This window comes from Pygocentrus nattereri, chromosome 16 (assembly GCF_015220715.1).
Source record: "Pygocentrus nattereri isolate fPygNat1 chromosome 16, fPygNat1.pri, whole genome shotgun sequence".
NCBI classification, from domain to species: domain Eukaryota; kingdom Metazoa; phylum Chordata; class Actinopteri; order Characiformes; family Serrasalmidae; genus Pygocentrus; species Pygocentrus nattereri.
In genome coordinates, this window is record NC_051226.1 from 27,048,977 (window position 1) to 27,069,520 (window position 20,544).

General features: G+C 42.1%; 1 protein-coding gene across 1 annotated transcript; it reads right to left on the reverse strand.

The window, feature by feature from the left end:
• Positions 1–2,545: 2,545 nt before the first annotated feature.
• spry4 (sprouty homolog 4 (Drosophila)) lies at positions 2,546–6,894 on the reverse strand. The gene is made up of 2 exons (XM_017701121.2): positions 6,649–6,894; positions 2,546–5,008 (listed from the first exon to the last, which is right to left on the reverse strand). The coding sequence occupies exon 2, from the start codon at positions 4,951–4,953 to the stop codon at positions 4,012–4,014; it is 942 nt and encodes a 313-aa protein (XP_017556610.1). The 5' UTR covers positions 4,954–5,008; positions 6,649–6,894; the 3' UTR covers positions 2,546–4,011.
• Between the last annotated feature and the right edge of the window lie 13,650 nt (positions 6,895–20,544).

Here is a 20,544-nt window from a genome sequence, read left to right on the forward strand (position 1 = left end):
TTGTTCAATAGACAATGTAAAAAAAAACATGGATTTAAAAGCCCTTATTTCAGTTTGCGAGTCTTCTCTGTTCCACCCATGAAGGCCACATCCTGAATTAAAAAAAAAAATCAACAATGTTTAGGAAAAACCTAAAATCCTGGTGAAGCAAGGTTGTATTTTGTACAATTAAAATTACAGTCTTGCTCACCAGGATTCTAGGTTTCTCCTCAAACCTCATGACCACACAGACACAGAGAGGAAGGCCAGTGACCACACAAGCACCGAGAGGAAGGCTGTGCACAAAACCAAGGGGATGGATTCTAGGCTTCTCCAACAACTCGGCAAACTTAGAACCTTAACCAGCGGTAGGGCCACTCTTTTTGAGAAAGTGATGTACTACAAACTGGGGAGGTCACAGGTTATCTTACGATGTTGAAGGCTCATCGGCCAAAGTCCATCAGCCAAAAAGAATGGCCTGCTAGCTCCATTAGCCTTGTAGTTCCTAAGCAAACTTAAGACACAAATGCAATACTAAATTGCTTGATATTCATAGTTTTCACTAAGCAATTTGATACTTTATATTATTATTATTATTATTACACTATTCATTTTGCATTTTTCTTTCTTTTTGCTTTTGCCTATTTGTTGTTGTGGACCCTGGACAGAATAGCTGTTATAGAAGCAGCTGGTAATATGGAACCTAATAAAAAATGCAGGCTGACTGACTACATTTGTGTTTGAGCATCCCCGGTCAAATGACATATCTTGTTGAAAAAGTGAAAATATATTAATACGTTCTCTACAGAGAACACACATCTGCACAAAATAATGCATTATTACTATTCATTTGCTGGATTAAACTTATTGGGGAAGAAAATAAACCATCAAAAGTGAGCGGTGCAGAAATTTTGGCACACTTGGTATTTTGTGTTCAATTTTTTGCCAACAATGATAAACAAATAAACAGAAAACCTGCAATAAAGCGTACAAATATATTTTGCATATTTAAAGTTTATTCTCTTTAGAATATGCATTAACTTACTTTCACCTCAAAACCAACAAAACGTCATTTGACTGGGGTTGTACTGGTCATAAGGGGAAATTTGATATTTTTGATCTTTTAACAGACCGATAAGCTTCAACATAGTTCCGGGTACTTGTACAGTTCCCTCTGGTAAACACTGGTAAACAAAATACTTCAGTCTACCTCTAATAGTCTTCCATGTAAAATGAAGTATGATGAAGAAAAGACACCACAACTTGTTTTTGTTTTTTTTATATTTAACAATATATATTTTCCAATTTCAATGTACATTCCGTTTTTGACATAAGCTTTTATTCACAAACAAAAGTAGGCATCTAAATAAATACTATATAAAATAGAACTTCAAAATAAATATATCTATAAAGGGACATTTTGTATGTGTGAGTTCTTTTTCCTTTTTGCTATATATATACTTTTTAAACAAAACAAAAGCACATTGCTCTTTTTTTTTATCAACATTAAGAATGCAAAAGCCAAAGAAATGCAGAGAGTACAAGCCCAAGTTTGGAAGGTTGCTTAATTGGGTTAAAAGTCATTATTTGATAAAACACTAGTGGCCGAGAAAGTGTACCACAAACAAAAAAAAGACAAACAAAAAAGGGTTTAGTCACAGAGTCCTGAACACAGTGGGTTGTGAAAAGGAAGATCGTTCGTTTCTACGGTTCTGCAAAGGTCAGGTTACACTGCAGCAATGCAAACACAGACGGTTCGTAGTTTAGAGCCACAGCTTGGCTTTTCTGTGACCAAGAGGACAGAGAGAGGCTAAATAAAAGACACATAAATATCAGGGAAAGTGTATGTGTTAAGCGTAGGTGTAAAAGCTAAAAATCTTGAATAAGATGGAATGGAATGTTACTTGAGAGGGCTCCCTATCCCACCCCACTCAAGTTCATGCACAGCAGCTGTATATGTCAATCAAGCACAGAAGATGTTTCACCATTTTAGGAGGGAAAAAAAAAAGCTGTGGCCACAACAAACGCCCACAAAATGGAAAAAAGGGTGCTGTGAGCAGACTGAAATTGGTGTTCTTTCAGTGGATTCAATTAAACCTACAGTTTCAGGGGCACAGAGGAACCAGGAATTAGCCTTGCCTGTCGTGCTAATGAGGCATGGCTAACATAAACAGAGGTATTTTTTTTATTGCCTGGCACACTTTGCTAAATCAAGTGCTTGTAATAGAAAGACCTAAATCCCCAGCCTTCTACTCCACAACCACATCCTTTGAAATGTTTAACCCCCGCCCACACCCAGCACTCCCAAAAATATAATATTCATCTATATACGTTTTCTTTTTTCTGTAATTAAATTGTACCATGCAATTCTTTAGGACATTTGAAATGCATCTTAAGACGGCTAGTTTCTCGACACTATTTACAAGAGCGTGTAACCTGCATAGTTCTAGATCTAGGATATCGATGATACATTTGCAACTCTTTCCTATGCGACTATGCAAGCCTCCTCGTTCGTCACTACTTTGGCACCTATCCAATAGTTAAGATTGCAAAGACTTAAACCCTAGCCTTATACATTTAAGACTAAGAACAGTAGTGTTTTTCTGCTTTTTTTTTTTTTTCCTTGATTTGTGCAACGAAGACGAGTACAAACCTCTCTATATGCGGTGGTACAAACACTTGATTACATGAGTTGGGAGCTCGGTATATGAGAGGGCGGGGCTGCGCCCAAACAGAGCTTCGTACCTTTAGGAACTTAGAAGTCACGATGAAGTATGCCCACTTAAACAAAAGTTCACAAGTTAGAGCTCTATGGTGTACTCCTTTGGCAAAAAAGATCTGTAATTCTAGACATACCACAAAAATACATAGAGTGAACGCAGATCAAACTAAAACTAGGGCACTGAGTATGCCTGGTTGGATGGGGGGTCTGGCACAAGGCAAACTAAAGGAATTTCACCACAAAATTGTACATAATGCTGTGCTTTTGTCCTTAATCTTGGGTGCCTCACTGATATTGGTAGTGTTATTGGCAGACTTCATATTCTGGACATAGAAGCAAGATAGGCTTGCTGCTGACCCTTTTTCTCCTGTAGCTTATGGATGCTTTGTGTGTCACTATGCAATAGCTTCTCTCAAATGGTTACCTTTGCTAGTCTAGCAAGTTCTCGTTAAGTTGAATTTTACATGCTGTACATAATTTATGTGAAAATTATGCTCCCTGAGGTGAAGTTTTTTTTCCCTACAATGACTCAGACTGCTAATATTTGGAAGAAACATTGTGGAAGTTCATGTACGGTGTGACATGCATTTGAATAGATTTGTAAAAGTGACTTAACTGCCGTCCAAACCTCACAAACATCCTATTCTACGATGTTGTATGGTGGCCTCTTTTACTTAACGTCCAATGTACTATGCATGTATGGGCAATAAAGGAACTCCTTTGACCAAACAACACTGCCTCCTGTTCTTACCTCAGAAAAGTAGGGTGAAGAAAAGCTCTATAACAAGCTTATAAGTGGGCATGGAGGTAAAGTCTAGTTATTTTGATTATAACATGTGTTATCAGCCTGGAATGCACTGCAACCTTTTCCCAGTGCCAGATTTGGAGAGGGATTGCCAGAGTATAGAATGCTCTTCTACGGGTGATATTTACTTTGACTGTTCCAAGCCACCCAAAGGGAAAATAAACAGAAAGAAAAGAGATTGGACTCTTTCAAACAGACATTTTGCTCTAATGCAGCATTCTGTGTTGGCGAGTGTTTTAACTAGAGGCTGAAATGGCAGAACACTTTGATCCCACAGGCCACAGAGAAGAACCCCAACAGGAAAACAAATGGGCTTCTTCTCTTTGTAGCATTTTATGGCCAGGTGCTATGACTTGTGCTAGTCGTTCTAGCTGGCCTATGCCATGAGGATCAAGCGTGAACCCTTTAAGTACCGTGATTTCGGGGAAGTACACGAGTGCTGGAGAAGGTCCTACCAGCTTCTGCTCATGAGTCCTCCTTTGTACATTTCATGCTGGGCATGGCATCACGAGGCCTGCTTCTCTAGAGGACAGGCCTTGGCTTCTGCCACTTTGCAGGCCTGGGCACTTTTGCAGCGGCAGCCCGGACGACTGAGGCTGTCGTAGCACTTCTGCGAGAGCTTGGCGCAGCCCATGGCGGGCAAATAGCACACCAAGCAGGGCAGCACCAGTGAAATGGCGGCCATGAAGGACCAGCGGGCGCAGCAGTTTGAATGCGAGCAGGAGCACGGCTTGTCTGCGCAGGAACCCTCCTCGTCCTCGTCCTCGGTGCAGTGGTAGAAAACGCCCTTGACAAGGCACATGCAGGTGGCTGAGTCCACCAGGTTCTGGGCCGAACACAGACACTCCTGGTTGCACACCCAGCATGAGGGCAGGTTCCGGGGCAACGTGCATTCCGTGCACCTGCATTTTCCACACTTCTCGCACAGGGGCATATGGTTTTTCTCAGCCGGCAAGGCCACCCCTGTCTTCGAGTCCTGGGGCTTGGAGCCCACCAGCTTTGGTTGCTCTGTTCCCAGGTTTCTGGCATGGCCTCCTCCGCCAGAATAAGGGTCCACCACAGGGGTGGGTGCCGCATGCTCCAGCAACCGCTGGTCGGAAGAGGTGCTGCTACTGCTGCTGATGGAGCTGGGTCGGCCACTGAAGGAGATCCAGGGGTGCGTGGTGGCATCTGGAGCCTCGCAGCGGGGCAGGTGAGGGTGGTGCTGGGCTCCCACCAGCAGAACCTCCTGCCCCCTGGTGGCTACCTTGTGGCTCGGTGGCTGCTGCGAGACCACTGCAGGGCTGTCGATATAGTCATTCTCCACATGTAAAGACTTCATCTGGTCAATGGGATAGATGGTCAGTGGGTGCTGGAGTCGCCCGTAAGGCACCCGACTGTCCAGCAATGGCTGCACCATAATGGAGGAGGAGACTCCAGGAATGTGGTGAGGAACCCTTGACTCCATCTGTAGGCTGCGTCCCACATACACCAAACCGAGATCAGGTCAGCATCTAGCAGTCCTGTAAAGACAACAGCGCGACTTAGGGATGGCAATCAGCTTTTCAGAAGGTTGCGTTCTACAGATTCCTTATTTTTTCATAGTAATAGAATAAAAGTCATGGAAAAACATTTATGTCAATTGGGGATGCTCAATGATATCAGAATCATGTCAGTATCATCAGATTATTCTTGTCTAATTATTGACATTGGACGAATGTTTAGATTTGACTGATATTTAGCACTGACATTTGATGAAATGTTTATTTTACTCTGGAAGAGCAAAATTTTAGGTGATATTGGGTTACTTTGGTAAAATGTCTACAATTTGTCCATTTTACAGCATTTGTAACCATACAGAAGTAAAATTCACATTCCTCTGGAATGCCAGTCCAGGTAGATCTCCCACTTTCTACATTTTTCAATGTTCATCTATCATCTTGGGCCCACAGTTCCCATATCGGTGCATCCCTAATGGTCATTTAAGCTTGTAAAATTCAAGTTAAGCATGGAATCAAATGCATAGCACTCAGTGAGAGGATGTTAATGGACTTATTCCCAAGCAAGCAATCTGTGGCTACAGCTATAGCAGCCAAACTTCGGTTAACAGACACCAGATTCTCTAGTTACGTCGATTTAAAGAAGCTATAACCACAAGTGCCTGTGGCGTCAGATATAGATCATATATAACACCTCATTAGACAGCATGAAGCAAGATATAAAAATAGGAACAGTGACGAGACCGGACTGTATATGTTTAAAGCATTAACCCCAAGCGCTAGTCGACGGATGAGCTTTGTAAAATGTGACATAGCTAGTCAATCCGCCCACGTCGCTGCTGTTCGTGTAGACAGCAGAGGGATGAAAACCATTAAAGCTCAATTTTATGGGTGAAATAGACCACCTTACGCATCAAATGATCCAAAACACATGAAAAACATCGAACCTGTTGCAGCGTTTTGGCTAAAGGTAAAAAGAGCCACTGTCCAGAAAGGCTGCGTATCGCGCCTCAGACATAATACTGCTCACTTCCAACGGACGGATTTACTGCGTCTCGACCAAGTCTTCCCTCTGAACTGTCTCTGAAATGTCCCGTCAGCTTCAACACCTTTTCTAATTTAACATCTGCCCACCAGAGTTCATTTAACGACCCCAAACGCGTCCGGCTAAAAGCGGTCGACCTCGTATTCAGCCTTTTGTTCGCACCAGCAAAGAAACGCTGTTTTAAAGGCGAAGATGACCAAGTCAAGCCCGCCTGATCTGAAGTGACGGAGAGTGAGCGCTGCAGTGGAGCGTCACGCCGCGCGCTTCGCTGGAAACGCGAGCGGCTCCGCCAAACGCTGCTCGTTTCTCAATGAGCTGCTAGAAATCCTCATATCAGAACGGGAACGCCGGCTTTAACCGCCGCCGTCGGGAAACTCGCCGTTTTCCAGCGGAGAGCTGCGCTGCCCTCGGTACTTCAGCGGAGTTAAACGCCGACACGGGGCTCTCACATCCAGAGGCTCCCGTCTCACAAGCGCGTCGGAAAACGGACGAAACGACGCAGAACCTGAATGAGGTTCGGCATCCTGCCCGCTCGAGGCTGCAGCGTGACGGCGTGTCGAGCACGTATTAAGGACAGGAATCGAAGTTGGCGAGGAATGAACAAAAACCCGAAACTTACTCGCTTCTCCAAGTAACTCATTGTCCTTCTTCAGCCGTTATAGTCCGATATCACAGAGATATAGTTCCGTTAAAGCTCGGCAGAGAGCCGTCCGGAGCAGCAGCACCGAGCGCTGAACACGGTCTCACTCTTCTTCTATCTCTCTCTCTCTCTCTCTCCCTCTCTCTCTCTCTCTCTGTGTCTCTCTCTGACACGGCGCTGCGACTACATGAGGGAAATGGCTTTTTATGAATGGGAGGGTTAAGAGCCGTACTGCGCAGATGCTTTGGCAGGACGTCTTTTTTTGTGAATGGGAGGGCATTACGACTCGGGACGCAAATGCGGGGGTTACACTTTTATGAATGGGAGAGCTCCGAATTTCATTGCGCATGCGCGATGCGCGGCTTTCATGAATGGGAGAATGAAGGGAAGAGGGGGGTTAGTGGGGGGGGGGGGTTGTTGGGGTAAATGGGGGAGCTTTTCGACACAAGGGCAATGTCAGAGGGGATTACATGAATAAGGCGGCTATGAGCCTCATGCCACTGCTTACTTTAATTTATGTCGCCTGGGCTCTTATTGTGTCCTCAGAGAGCCGAACCTGCACACGGACAGACACCGACAAGAAAGCGAACAAACCAACGCAGCGTCGCCTCCAAACCATTGCCCTTGTGTCGGAAAGCCAAGCAGACTGAAGCGACTGAGGAGAAGAGCAGCGCGCTGTGGACACTGCGCTGCTGTATTACAGCGTACAGTTGTCCATGACTCATGACTCATTGAGGGGGGGGTGGAGGGGATGTGTGTGGGGGGGGGGTGCGAAATCGCAATGCAGAGCAGTGATGGTGGATCTAACCTCGTCTGAACTAAACTAAAGCTGACCCTGCTGCGTCTCAGCATCAAGACTCGTTTTCAGCCGGAGTGCGGGCTGTACATCGGCCTCGCTCTCGAGAACAAAGGCGAGAAAACACAAATGGAAGGCAGCCCAGACTCTGTTTGTCCATTTGGTCGTTTCTCGTTTAACGTTACCACGCCGGCGAGCTCTGAGTGGGAAAGGCGAGACGATGCTCATCTGGCGAGCCTCGGTTAATGAAAGCCCACACAGAAATCCGATATATAGCGATACATGGGCTTCAGATATGCAACATATTATCATAGGATTTCCCTCATATCCAGCTTATATTAGTCACACATGGGCATATATGTATATATATATATGTATAGGTTGCCATGTATATGTGTATATATGTGCCAACCTATTTGAAATAGACCATTTTGAAACATGAGACAGACATTTCAACCATTTATTATACAATCATATGTGTAAGACATATTTAACAATATATGATAGAAAACATCCATATATGGAAGGCATATATTACTCATATATCATGTTATACAATGTAAGGTTCTTTAGGCGTCTTCTCTCTTTCACATACAACAACGAAGTGAACATCTGTATACAAGACCTTGATCTAAATGCATGCGCATTATGAGCAATGCAGTAAAAACTTTAAGACATGAAATGAATAAAAATATTCATTCATTTAATATGTAAAGCAAACATAAAACACTAACAATTATAACTGTACTGGGATGAATTCAACCACATATCAGACATATATGCATAATATAGGGACCATGTAAATACATGTTGTAATGTATGTCTGACCCTTAACTCTACACGGCCATATGTGCCCGTATGATCAGATTTCCGCACGGGGGGAGGGGGGGGGTGTAAGGGGCACGCAGGGTCCACAAAAGAAAGAGCAGGATGTCGTTGATTTGTAACGAAACCACGAGAAGGAAATGAGTGCGAATTTCCTTTTTTTAACACCCCTGTGTCTTCGCCCTGCCCCCACGGATAAGTCCCTGCTTGCGGCTTGACTAATGCTGTCAGAGGTTAATGGACGGCCTCTGCATTAGCACACATTTCCATGACAACATCGCCTTCGACCCCAGACTGGACCCGAATGGTCTGCCGGCGAGAGCTAAACTTAGCCACAGATGGTCGTTTGATACATCGTCCGTGCGGATGTGGCCTCAGGATCCGTTTCTGATGGTTTGTCCAGTCTCTACGGCACGACGCCGTCCTCTTTAGCCAGCAGCGGTTTCTTCCCGGCCGAGGCGGAAGTGTGAGGAGGAAGGTGGCGAAGGTAAAAATGGCCTCCCTCGCCGCTCCTTTGAAAGTAATGTTTTCTATTCAGCGCTAATGACCACACACTGGAAATACGATTATCGCGTACAGAATGAAGGGGCTTCACGGCTGCAATACACAGCAGGTCACACTTTGCTATGGAAATGACACTTCACCAGGCTTTCTCAGACAGTGACCGGCCAATCTGGCCAATGAAACCGCTGTAGGCTGGTCTGTCAACAAGGCCCTTGAGCATTCTGTTCACCCTTCCTCTGCTGACTCTTCTGTTCATATTAGGTACATAACCTACTGATTATTTCTTTCTATTAAAAATACATTGATGAGAACAGCGATTTCTGTAACTCTAATCATATATTAAACGCTCCAGGGACTGAAACCCCCCCTCCTTACACTGGAATCCTTCTTTAAAATGTCTGCAGCAAAAATTAGTTGAGGTGTAAACAAAGCAGTTCAGAGAATTTTAATGTGAAATGGTGCACTGTAGAGAAAAACATTACTGACTCAGATTTATTGACAGTGGTGGTGATAGGAACCAGAAGTCAGAATGTCTGTAACTCGGTTACGCCGGGTAAGTTGTTTTACAATAGTATAAAGGCAAAGTTTTGGCCCAAAACACACACACACACACACTATATATATATATATATATATATATATATATATATATATATATATATATATTAATCCATTCATTGTGAAATAGTCCATATAGGCTGTTACAAGGCAAATAGAATACATAGAAACATATTTCTTCTCAGATTTACCACCAATTTACCATTAGCAATATTACATTTAACAACAAATGTAGTAACATTACATTTAATAACACATGTAGTAACATTACATTTAATAACACATGTTGTAACATTACATTTAATAACACATGTAGCAACATTACATTTAATAACACATGTAGTAACATTACATTTAACAACACATGTAGTAACATTACGTTTAGTAACACATGTAGCAACATTACATTTAACAACACATGTAGTAACATTACATTTAGTAACACATGTAGTAACATTACATTTAATAACACATGTAGTAACATTACATTTAGTAACACATGTAGCAACATTACATTTAGTAACACATGTAGTAACATTACATTTAATAACACATGTAGTAACATTACATTTAGTAACACATGTAGTAACATTACAGTTAATAACACATGTAGTAACATTACATTTAATAACACATGTAGTAACATTACATTTAATAACACATGTAGCAACATTACATTTAATAACACATGTAGTAACATTACATTTAGCAACACATTGTAGCAACATTACATTTAATAACACATGTAGTAACATTACATTTAATAACACATGTAGTAACATTACATTTACTAACACATGTAGTAACATTACAGTTAATAACACATGTAGTAACATTACATTTAATAACACATGTAGTAACATTACATTTAATAACACATGTAGTAACATTACATTTAGTAACACATGTAGCAACATTACATTTAATAACACATGTAGTAACATTACATTTAATAACACATGTAGCAACATTACATTTAATAACACATGTAGTAACATTACATTTAGTAACACATGTAGCAACATTACATTTAATAACACATGTAGTAACATTACATTTAATAACACATGTAGCAACATTACATTTAATAACACATGTAGGAACATTACATTTAACAACACATGTAGTAACATTACATTTAATAACACATGTAGTAACATTACATTTAACAACACATGTAGTAACATTACAGTTAATAACACATGTAGTAACATTACAGTTAATAACACATGTAGTAACATTACATTTAATAACACATGTAGCAACATTACATTTAGTAACACATGTAGTAACATTACATTTAATAACACATGTAGTAACATTACATTTAATAACACATGTAGTAACATTACATTTAATAACACATGTAGTAACATTACATTTAATAACACATGTAGAATCACTTAATCACATGTTGACATGTAGACAAAGTAGTTAAGAGTCTCTTAGTGTGAAATGGTTCATTGTAGAGAAATTTACAGACTCGTTTTTCTTCACAGAGTTGGTGATATGAACCAGTGGTCACTGTGTCTACATCACAAAATATAGCCATTTTATTTACTAGCCAAATGACCAGTGAGCTGTCTCCTGAGTTTTTATATGTAATGGTGCTGATGGTAAAATAGTGGTAAATCTGAACTTAATCTGTTGCAGCTTAATAACATTCTTTGATATAGTTCTTAGCATTAAACGCTTTGGACGTCTGTCTCTTGTCACCACCACTGTGAACAGTTCTGACATTTTACATCAAACCACTCTGAATGACTTGACTAAATTGTATGTAAATTCAGAAAAAATAGTGGAATTCCTTTTCAGAGTAACAAATGTTGACCTGCTTTTTGCCAAAGCCTTACAAACGTGCAACACAATCTTTCATGAGAGTTTCATCCATCATTTCAGTCTATTAAGTTGTGCTTGTTGCTATGAGGCCAGTCTAGAGTGGTGACCTGATTGGAAAAGCAGCTGACTCTCCCTGTGTCTGGTTGGGGAGGGGGTCTCTGAGCTCCAAGCCAAGCTCACAGGAAGGAGATTGTGTGAGGGATGTATGTGGAGAATGTGGGCCTTTGGTGATCTGGGTCTGTGTGGGAAGAAAGGGAACCCCCCCACCCTCCCAAAGCTCCCCCACTATTGCTGAAGGGAAAGCTGAGCTCTTGCCGAAATGCTGACCCCTGACCCTTCTTCAGAGAACTGACAGGAGTGGCCCTGAACTCTCACCCATGGGACAAACTAGCGATGAAGCGTGACCTGTTGCTGGGGCGTGGACCCGCCATTCACGCGGCCAGCATTCTGGGCATTCCACGCGCCGCTCCCTTCACATAGCAGCCCCCCTCCCTTGAGACCCTGCTCCAGTACTCCACGATCTGATGCACAAAGGGACAGCGGTCACAAGGGACCCATTCCTCACCTCGAAAGACAGGCATCACAAGCTTCATTTTCTCAAACCATGCATAATCCAGGCAGTGATAAATGACAGGCTCGAACACACAGGCTGTATATGTCTGACTATATATACACACACAAACACACACACTTATATACACACGTGTTGATATAGCTTAATCATGGACCTCTTTTACTGTGGAATTGACCAGTGTGGGTCTGATGGATTGTGCGTGGGACACATGAAGGAAGAAAAATGAGTTTACATATCTTGATATTCTAAGTGAAAATAAGCACACGTTCTCTACAAAGAACACACTTTGACACATTTTCATATATAACTGCTGCTTATTATTTTTTTATTAATGGCACATTTAATATGTTTTATCTTCAAATTCACTATAAAGGATGTGTTAACTTATTTTCATGTGTAATTTGACTAGGATGTTCAAACTTTTGCATAGCACCTTTTGGTTTGCTGTTAAATGGGGTGGATGTAATTGACTGTAATGAGGGAGATTATGCCTTGATTAGATAAAATTGATAAATAAAATCAAAATAATGCCTTGATTAGATAAAATTATCCATATTTATCCATCATTGCTGACATATAGTTCCTGAGTAATGATAAAACGATATCAATGGAACCATAACACAGCTTCTTTTCATGCTGTGTCAAAAGCCTTTTCTCAGCCTCTGCCCTGGGCGTTCATTGTGTGGTTACGCACATGGTGCTTTTGCACAATATCCCTGGGCATTTTTAAGCTTTTCAGGGAAACCTAGTGAGGAGGATGCTATTTTTTTCGGCACATCTATCCATTTAGTTTTTTTTTTTGTTCTCCCATTTTGCAAGCATGCACTTTAAACAGCCCACTATGGGCTTGGCCGTAATACCAGGTGGTCTGAGTGGGTGTAAGCGAAGGAGGTCAGTTTCCATGCTTCCCTCAGAGACATGGGAGATGCCTGACCTTCATTAGCAGTGCATCATAGAGGCAGAGTCGCTGGCAAGCAGGGGCTACATTTGAGCCCTGAATCAGCATGGCCAGCCCAGGCCGAGGGCAGCGTATCAGCAATATCCATCCTGAGGAGGCCTCCGTTGACAGGCTAACGGCTAAAATAAGCTCCGGTTGGGAGGAGGCGCGCGTCCCCACCAGCGGCCCGCTTCCTGTGAGACAGCAATTTTCTGAATGATGAAGGGGAGCTTCCGTGCATCTCCGGACATGACTCGGGTTATTTATTTGTCCGCCATTAATGATTAATGAGCATGAGCTCTGTGAGTGGCAATCAATGAAGGAAAATTAAGAACGGAAGTGGAAGAAAGCAGAAGTGTAAAGAGGATATTCAGTAGACATGATCTGCCAATAATGTTCCTAAATATCCACAGCATTTTGTCCTCTGCGTGATTTGCTAATTTTATATTAGAATCAGAGCATTGATGAGGATTTCCTGATGCGCTGAGAGGCCAAGCTGCCTATCCTGCAGCTTCTGTTTTGTTAATTGGCCATATTGCCTGCATATCAATCAGATTAGCGCTGGGGGATCTAGGTGGAGAGTGCAGTGTAGAGCAAGTTTACCCAGGAGGAAGTGCAAGGCTTTGATCTGGGCTAATGAGCTGCCAATACTGCCCTCAAGGGCCACTTCCTGAGGCCAGCTGGAGGCCTGTGAGTTAGGCCACCTGAAACAACACGTAGCCTCCCTTTTCCAAAAGTGCCCTCTCCCCTTCCCCACACCCTTCCCCCATTCTTCCTTAATGGTAAATTCTTTTTCTTCCCCCTTGATGATAATTGGAGATAGAGGTGGGCTGAAGTCACCCAGTGTCCTTTTGTCCTCAATGCATTTATTCACTCCTGGCTCTATCCAGGCCTGACGCTGTGAGAGTGGCCTACTTGATGGATGTCCCTCCCCCTCCCATCATGGCACTCTGTTTAAATAGAATTCTTTTCAATTGCAGCGATTCTGCCTTTAGTTTAAAAGAGTATTGAAGAATGATTGAAGTAGGTAGTTGTGCTAAAGCTTAAATGACCAGATGGGTCAGAAAATAGTAAATAAAATTTCTCACTAGTTAGGCCACCCCAACTGACAAGACCTCATTGGTCAGAAATTGTAAGTAAACTCAAAGCTGGTTTCTTCTTTATTTTTTTCATACTTTTTAAAAGTTTTGGGGGATTTCTCTCTCAAATTTAGTTATGTCCAATTCCAGCTGCTTGCTGGAATACTATTAGTGCAGGGAGGGTGAAGGCTAGCATGAGCTTCCTCTGAGTCAGCAATAGCATCTTTTTTCAAACTGCCAATAATGTAATGTCATTGGACAGCTCAACATGCTTGGACGTTAACGTTAACTGTCTATTCGGTTATATATCAGCTAACAGATGCCTGCGTTGGCTCGCATCACAAGGAGAGGAAGTTACTTCCAGTCACAAATAAGAGTGGCATTGCCGAGAATCAAGCTTGCAGTCTCCCTATGATGGGGTAATGCTATGGTTGCTAGGGCTGATGTTGCTCCATGTTTTCATTCCATACAGACTGGAGCACACCTGATTGTACTCTATAATCAGTTGGTCTTAGCCCTCAAGCAATAGATCATGTGTGCTCCTACTTTGCTGGAATGAAAAACAGCCTTTTGGGGATAAAATTGGTTTAAGGAAAGCAATAACGTTTTACCAAACCACTACATCAGGTCACTACATCAGGTCATTTGCAAAAGATGGCAACTCCTGGCCCAAGAAAGCTGCCTGAGGATAGTTTTACCACGTTGTATCATTGATTCCGGAATGAAATCATAAGCTCTAACATCTTCTTGCTGCAATAAAGCTAGTATTCATCTTGCCCTTTGGAAAACTTGAGCATCTCTAACTCAACTTCCCCAAATCTTCCAACTCTCCTCAAGCCCATTCCCTGTTGGGTATCCTCTGGCTCCTTTTGTGACCGTGGGAGAGAGTTGAAACGGAAAAGCTCAGCCAACCTTCAGAAGCTCTGTTTCACGTTTGATTCTCTTTGCCCACTCCCAAGCTCAGGTACCCACAGTCCTGGGAAAGCGGCAGCTGACCGCCTTACTCCCCCCGCTGGACACCGAGACACGCTGAGGTTGATGGCGAGCACACAGCAGCCCCTTTGATGGGCCCGGGGACAGTGCGACATGGAACACTTCCTGGGCTGAATGGCGCCCCGACACTCGACACCTGGGACAGCGGCGCTCCGCTGTTGGCCCTGCGCCAAGCCCGACCAGGCACCTTTGTGTTGCCCGGGCGCAGAAACCTATCCGGAAAGATCTCTCAGTGCGGTTCCCATGCGTCGCTCTGCTCTACTCCACGTCCCCTTTGTGCCCAACTGGCCTGGGACTCTCTTCACTTCCTTTCGTTTCAATCTGGCCTATAATTGCTCTCTCTCTCTGTAAGAAAGGGAAAAAGCAAGCATAAACTTGAAAAGGAGGGGGGCTAATTCTGCTGTGCTGTAGCCTTGGGGGGTGGGGTGGACTTGAATGCAGTCTCTTGTACATGTAAAAACATTCTCCAGGATTAATTTGAAGGCATTGTTCGCTTTATCGAACCAGAGGTATCTGGTGTCCTGTTTTCTTTACTGTTGCTCTACATGTCCTTCCACACAATGAGGCACAAAGCTTTACATTCCCAGCACAAAAGGTCTGCACAAGAGATTTTTTCATGTTGCAGTGAGCAGCCATATTAGAAAGTCAATAAAAACGGAGGAAGCATCGCTCGTCTGTGCAGCCTTTATAGGATGGATGAGTATAAACACTGACTTTATTGAAAGTGATATGATAACCGTAGCGAGCCATGCCCATTAATAGAAAACAGGAGAGAGGAGCAAAGGAACGCCTGACCACAACAAGGCACGCAATGACTAGCATGTGTGCAGGGGCCGCTACGGGTCCGCTGATGTCCAGGACTGCTCGGCCCAAACCCACCAACTCGTCTGGCTCGCCAGACGCACAAGGCCGTCTCCCCAGGAAGGTTCAGAGCATTGTACAAAGTGACAAACCCATCAAAGCGTCCGGGCTCGAATAAAAGGCCTTTTTATGACTTTCCTTCAAAGAGCGACTGGGAGTTCAAAGCACACACAGAGAGCGCGAGTCGATGGAAAGTTCAGAATCATATGGAGAGACAGCGAGAGAGAGAGAGAGAAAGAGACATGGATGGGGGAGGAAGGCCTCAAAGGGGATTCGATATCGCTCATGAAAAGCCTTCCCTAACCTGCCTCTGTGGTCTCATAGGCAGTAAATCTTCAACATGAGGTTATCATTTACCCATACACACCACCTTGCTGCTGTACTAAATATACACATTTCAGACACATTGGAAGTGTATCTTTGCTTGCATATGGCATCTTCTTTGAAGGCGATGTCAGTTGGTGGTTATACGGCTTAGCCTGCTAGGCACCGATAAGAGTTTACCTCGTGAGGGTTGCGGGAAGTGCAGAGCACCCCCTGATTTCTGGATTGCAAGTGTTAAAAATAATAATAATGATAATAACAACAACAACAATAATAAAACAGTCTAAACTTAATTGAGCATAGTAAAGACCAATGTATGTTTGTTTTAGTGCAGAATTTGTGTTTTTATATGTTCAAAATCTGCACCATATTTTCGTTACAGTCTACGCAGAGTTATGGGCTAGTTGCAACCCTTAACGTAGCTTAATATTGTGTTGGCTTTTTTACTTAAAAAACAGTCTTAAATAATAATAACATTTATTCAACCACTGCATCTTCCGCTCGGTGTGCTTTCCAGTGTTGAATCTCGGTGTGTGACTGTGGACGTAACACAATCGGTTACCATGCCACATATGAGCAGTCTGATTGATCGCTGATCAGTTCATTTGCGTAAAGTTCACGCAGATTGAGAGAGCAGTTGTTTGATGTGTCTGTCATTGTCATTATAGTACCTCATTATTTACTTTTTGATGTAAATTAGCAAAAAATATCATTTTGCATTATGTCATCAGTGACGTCATATATACGCTGCTGAAATTTTAGCACCTCCAACTTAAAACACCTTCCTGTACATCATCATCTTGGTAAAAAATGATTTGCTCCAGACATTCGTGGTTCACCATCCCTCTCTCAAGCTGCAATGACTCTTTAATCATACACATCTTTTATTCACAGCTGAATGTTGAAAAAGATACTCCAAGGCTGGTCATATGCAGACATTTAATGTCAGTATGCTGATATTGGTGCAGTGGTCTGACAAGTGGAGGGGAATCAGGAATAGCCAAAATACAGTAATGTAAAACCTAAAATTTTGTGAACAAAGTATGCCTATAATTAGAGATAGAGTTATTGTATTGTATTGTCATATTTGTACAAAATTATTACCAGTGTGATTTACAAGTTGGATGTATGATAATTAAGCAGAAATGAAGAACTGTAATGACACAAGCCAACAAACAATCTCATTATGGCATATATATGTATTGAAAACAACTGCATTTATCAAATACCAGGCAGGTTAGCGCTTCGTTATTGTCAGTACTGGCTATGAGTAAACAAAACATAAACCTATTGTGGGATTAAAGCTGCACCATGTTAATTTTGTTAAAATTGCAAGAACTAGGATTACTGAGTCAGGAGAAGAACAACATGCTGAAATCTGGTATTCGTGTGCTGCTGCACCCTGTAAAGTCCCAGGCATCGGGTCAACGACGGCAGACTTTTGCTGAGATGCAAACGCTTCAAATGTGGATGCTTTTTAGTGCAAACAGACAACAATCACATAATGTCAAAACAAATAAAAGTAGCAAAGTTAGACACGTTAGCCTGAGAGTCTAACCAAGTGATTTGTTTTTAAATCCAAAACTCAGCATGACATCCCCTCCAACACCCAGTCTGTTTTAGCTGGCCATAGCAATGCAATGTCACTGGTGTGGGAAAAGTTTTTTAATAGAAAATAAGCTGTGTACGTTTTTCGACAACCCTACATTGACCAGCCCATAATTTAGAAGTGGAAGGTACATATCCCCTGATTTGCATGTCAGTGGTCAGGACAACTGTCTTGGTTTTCTCTAAACAGTTCCCTTAGTGTGTCTGACCCTAGTCTACTGTTGCAAAGATGTTTTTTTTTCTTCAGGTTCACTCGTATATTTTCTGGAGACCAGAACAATGCACACTTCATCACGTTATTCCCACAGTTTATGACTTGCAATTATTTCAAATCTACTGTTAAGCACATTCTGGCATTGCATTCAGTATTAAAGGCTCATGCAGACATGCAGACATGCTTGGAAATGACCCATACATAGGCGCCAGCTCTGGGTATCAGTTCATGGGTTCAGAACTGGATCAACTCCAATATTAAATGTGGCAACGTCTAAAAACAGGGCTGTAAAATCAAAAATGTGTTATTATTGCATGGTGTGCAGTGTATTTGTGAGGTAGGGTACACATATTCTCTCATTAGTCAGTAGTCACATATCTGAATTAAAGGCATAAACAGTGTGGTCAAACAGCAGCTCATTGTCTTGTAATAACCCTGGTCTTTTTGGTAGACTAATGGGTCTCCTTTGGTTTAGTTCCTAAAGTCAACAGACGTGCCATGCTAATGCAAGTGTTCTTGGTTTGTATTGGAATTTTATCATCATTTACATGGATAGAAATGTATCTATTTGCATGTACATTTTCTATCTGAATAATTAAAATGATATAACGGGCCATGTTATTAATATAGCTCTTAATCTCTGGCTAAGAACAAGGTCATGAAGGTCAAGAACTTTGTTGTCATCCCTCCCATATACAAGTACACAGTGGAATGAAACAATATTACCCCTGTACAACATACACACATGGCTATGTTTATGGGACCACAAGTCAGACACCACACAGTGCAGTTAAACACCCAACTACAATACAATTAATACACAAAACCATGCACAACTCAGCTCAAGGCCCAACAGTAAATACAACCCCAATTCCAATGAAGTTGGGACGTTGTGTAAAACATAAATAAAAACAACCTATATTCAATTGAATACACTACAAAGGCAAGATATTTAAAGTTCAAACAGATAAACTTTATTGTTTTTTGCAAATGTTCACTCATTTTGAATTTGATGCCTGCAACACGTTCCAAAGAAGTTGGGACAGGGGCGTGTTTACCACTGTGTTACATCACCTTTCCTTTTAACAACACTCAATAAGCGTTTGGGAACTGAGGACACTAATTGTGGAAGCTTTATAGGTGGAATTCTTTCCCATTCTTGCTTGATGTACAACTTCAGTTGTTCAACAGTTCGGGGTCTCCGTTGTCGTATTTTGCACTTCATAATGCGCCACACATTTTCAATGGGAGACAGGTCTGGACTGCAGGCAGGCCAGTCTAGTACCCACAATCTTTTACTACGAAGCCACGCTGTTGTAACATGTGCAGAATGTGGCTTGGCATTTTCTTGCTGAAATAAGCAGGACGTCCCTGAAAAAGACGTTGCTTGGATGGCAGCATATGTTGCTCCAAAACCTGTATGTACCTTTCAGCATTAATGGTGCCTTCACAGATGTGCAAGTTACCCATGCTATGAGCACTAACACACCCCCACACCATCAGAGATGCTGGCTTTTGAACTTTGCACTGATAAAAATCCGGAGAGTCCTTTTTCTCTTCGGCTCGGAGGACACGACGTCCATGATTTCCAAAAACAATTTGAAATGTGGAATCGTCAGACCACAGGACACTTTTCCACTCTGCGTCAGTTCATCTCAGATGAGCTCGGGCCCAGAGAAGCCGGCGGCGTTTCTGGGTGTTGTTGATATATGGCTTTCACTTTGCATGGCAGAGTTTTAACTTGCACTTGTAGATGGAGCGACGAACTGTGTTCACTGACAGTGGTTTTCTGAAGCGTTCCTGAGCCCATGTGGTTAATATCCGTTACAGAATGATGTTGGTTTTTAATGCAGTGCTGCCTGAGGGATCGAAGATCACGGGCATTCAATGTTGGTTTTCTGCCTTGCTGCTTACTTGCAGAGATTTCTCCAGATTCTCTGAATCTTTTGATGATGTTATGGACTGTAGATGATGAAATCCCTAAATTCCTTGCAATTGCACGTTGAGAAACGTTGTTCTTAAACTGTTGGACTATTTACTCACACAGTTGTTCACAAAGTGATGAACCTCGCCCCATCCTTACTTGTGAACGACTGAGCCTTTCAGGGATGCTCACTTTATACCCAATCATGACACTCACCTGTTTCCAATTAACCTGTTCACCTGTGGAATGTTCTAAACAGGTGTTTTTTGAGCATTCCTCAACTTTCCCAGTCTTTTGTTGCCCCTGTCCCAACTTCTTTGGAACGTGTTGCAGGCATCAAATTCAAAATGAGTGAATATTTGCAAAAAACAATAAAGTTTATCCGTTTGAACATTAAATATCTTGTCTTTGTAGTGTATTCAATTGAATATAGGTTGAAAAGGATTTGCAAATCATCGTATTCTGTTTTTATTTATGTTTTATGCATCGTCCCAACTTCATTGGAATTGGGTTTGTACAACACAGTAGGATAAATATGCAGGATAAGATAGCATGAGACAGACTGCAAATCATATTATAATGTGAACTGCAGTCCAGAGATATTATGGGTGAACCATAATAGCCACACAACATTGTATTATTGTTGGGCCATTACAAATAGTAGCGTAATAATATATCAAGCCAGGACTATAATTAAAAATTGAGCTGCTTTTAGAACAGAAAAAGTAGTGCACCTGTCTCATTTTTAAAACAGCCTCTTCTGTTGCTTGAAACACTTCTCAGAAGACTTCACATGTTATGTAGCACTTTTGATTAAAACTGAGTTTTTTATTTTGCAT